This window comes from Nelumbo nucifera, chromosome 6 (genome assembly GCF_055504915.1).
Source record: "Nelumbo nucifera cultivar China Antique chromosome 6, China Antique-T2T, whole genome shotgun sequence".
Taxonomy (NCBI): Eukaryota; Viridiplantae; Streptophyta; class Magnoliopsida; order Proteales; family Nelumbonaceae; genus Nelumbo; species Nelumbo nucifera.
Genome location: NC_142654.1, coordinates 29,782,083 through 29,784,910, shown reverse-complemented (window position 1 = coordinate 29,784,910; position 2,828 = coordinate 29,782,083). Strand labels below are relative to the sequence as shown.

The 2,828-nt window shown below is 38.1% G+C and overlaps 1 protein-coding gene across 1 annotated transcript; it reads right to left on the bottom strand.

Moving 5' to 3' along the window:
• Nucleotides 1-306: 306 nt before the first annotated feature.
• LOC104598476 (uncharacterized) lies at nucleotides 307-2,327 on the bottom strand. The gene is made up of 2 exons (XM_010260552.2): nucleotides 1,770-2,327; nucleotides 307-753 (listed from the first exon to the last, which is right to left on the bottom strand). The coding sequence occupies exons 1-2, from the start codon at nucleotides 2,178-2,180 to the stop codon at nucleotides 484-486; spliced, it is 681 nt and encodes a 226-aa protein (XP_010258854.1). The 5' UTR covers nucleotides 2,181-2,327; the 3' UTR covers nucleotides 307-483.
• Nucleotides 2,328-2,828: the final 501 nt, after the last annotated feature.

Sequence of the window (2,828 nt, the reverse complement as noted above, 5' to 3'; positions counted from 1 at the left end):
GGTTGGGCCTGGGTCTAAAGGTTTGTTTATTTTTTATTTCTTGGGTTGAACCCAACTGTCTAGATATAGTCCTTAGATAGCCCATCGTGGCTCCATTATATATATATATATATTGGAATTGGCCTTTGCATCTATTACACTTAAAAGCCTGTTTGGTAAGAAGGTAAATTTGTAATTTATATGGACTGTTTCACATTCTACATATTTGCATCGTTTGTGAACACAACCTTATTTGAAACTTTAATATATATATATATGTATGTATGTATGTATGTATAGATAGATAGATAGAGAGATAGAGAGATCTAGATCGAGATCAAATTATTCCATATATATAATATATAAAGCCACAATATAAATCGTCAAGCCAATGACAAACATTGTAATAATAATGCTTAATTAGCACAATAATTAATGGTGACATAATTAGGCAATGAAACCTTTCTGCACGAATTATTAGTTATTGGTTTGGTGCTGTGTTAATTAAGGACGTGGCATCGGTTGGGTGGAATTTGAATTCTTTGCAAAGCGGCCCTTTACCCGTGGTTTCATTTCAGCATTAGCACTTCTCACTGCATAACGAATTTGCTTCTCATACCTTCTCTTACTCTTCTTCTCTTTGTACCTTAAGATCCTTGCTTCTCTCTGCGCTGCGTTGTCACCTTGGCCTGTTGAAGCCGCTGAATTCCCCATGTCGTTACTGTAAGTATTTCCACTTGAAGCGTCCAAATACATTCTCCTCGACGATGGGACCTACCAGCAAGAAAAATTCAGTCGTTAGATGGGAAAGTGATCATTCCGATGGAATCTTTTAAGAAGAACTAGCTCACTGAGATCGTTTTGTTAGTCGGTCGATTATGTAAAACTTTGCAACTAGATTTTTGAATATCAATCTTCTTATTTCTTGGAAATGTTGGAGAATAAAAAACTATGCAGGGACACCTTTACTAAAAGCTCTTCCTTTTAGCTAGGAAAGGTTCCTGAATGGATTTTATTCTCTAGCTAGGTATCAGGAAAGAAGTTTTTGGTAAGACAAAAAGTGAATTTATCACAGAAAAGAGCAAACTACACTGATTCTCCTTCTTCAGCACTGATATCTTCTAATAGTGTGCAATTTAAATGAGTCATGGGTGAAAGAAACAAAGCTTAATTTCAGAGAAAAAGAGAAGCATTAATTTATCAGTTGTATTGAAAAACTAGGTGCATGCATGGTTAATACTACGCAATTCAATAGATCAATCTTTAGTTGTTAAGCTGATTGAATGGGTTGAAAATTCAGATTTCCTGTCTACGTTGCAATCCAAGATGTATTTATTTGGAGCTATACTAAAAATATTCCAAATGATTAAAAAAAAAAAGAAAATCTGTCAGTATGGCAAAACAAGGTTAAAGAAACTTGTTAATTTGCTTGATGGAGGCCAAAAGACAGGACGAATATGGAGTAAATCATGCATAATATATATAACAAGACGGAGACTGTAATGAAGCCATTTACTTGCACCAGAAACCAGTTCTGCTTGTAGTACTTATGTTGTGATACCGATTTCAAATATTCTTAGATTTTTAGGGGAGAACTGTATACTTTCCACTAGGGATCTTATTGATTTCATGAACAAAACTATCATTAAACAAAAAAAAAGAAAAGAAAACGATCAGAGAGAGAGAGAGAGAGAGGTTGTTTGTAAGTAGAAAATCTAGAACGGGCCATGCAACTATAGACCAGTAATAATCCCCTCTAGATATATACTAGGTCCGATTATATTACTCACAACGGTGGCACTAGAAGCAGCCTTTCCAAAAACGGACACCTCTGCCGGAGATGATCCATGAGAAGAATCCGACAAACTAGTGGTGGTGGAACAAACACCAAGTGTCAAATAGCCGGAGTTGTTGTGTAGGCTTTCCTGATACTTGGTGACTGGTTCCTTCTCCGGTGAAGGTCCTGATCCATGCAACCATGTTACTGCATCGTCATGTTCGAAGAATGAAAGTTCATCAAATCCACTCTTGTAGTGCTTGGCCGGGGAGAAGGTTACTGCAGACTGACTACTGTCATGATCATTAGCGACCTGGGGCATGTATAGTAAGCTGAGAAAAGTAGAGGCATGGCCACAAGAAGTCGTCCCGGCGGAGCCATGGCATGCATTACATGACTCAGAAGATGGAAATGAGGTGGTCATGGTGCTGAGGCCGGCGACGGCGTAGCAGGCGAAGGAGAGGGACGGGAAATGGTGTAGGGTTTTGGTCTGGAGTCTTGGAAATTTAACTGAGGGATGGGCAGTGAGAGAGAATGAAGGGGGAACCAATGAGAGCCAATCAACTGATTTGAATGATCTATGTTCTTCCAACGTAGCAGATTCTGTATGACACTTGTTCGGGGATAAAGAATTGGATGAGAGAGTGAGAGGCCCCTTCCTTGTTTGGATAAGTGGATCTCTATGTGGAGTTCTGATATGCTGACCACAAGACTCCGGCCACATATCCTACAGCCGCAAACAGGGAACATCTTTGCTACTTTTTATGTTATGTTATGGACAAGAGAAATTCGAACTTGTTTGAGGGTGACATTAAAAAAATCATTCCGTACTAGCTTAGGATACCGCGTGACGAGTAGGATCACAATTTCTAGGAGGGTGTTTGGTTTACGTTTATTGAGTAAACATTTTTTAATTGTAACCATAAAATCGAGAAAAATAATTAATGAGAGCGATTATGACACATAGTGCTATTAGACAGTGTATCAGTAAAATGCCAATAAATGCCTACCCATTTTAGTAAGCTTGTTTTTGCAAACTCCAATACATACAAATGCAATTAATGAGGCATTT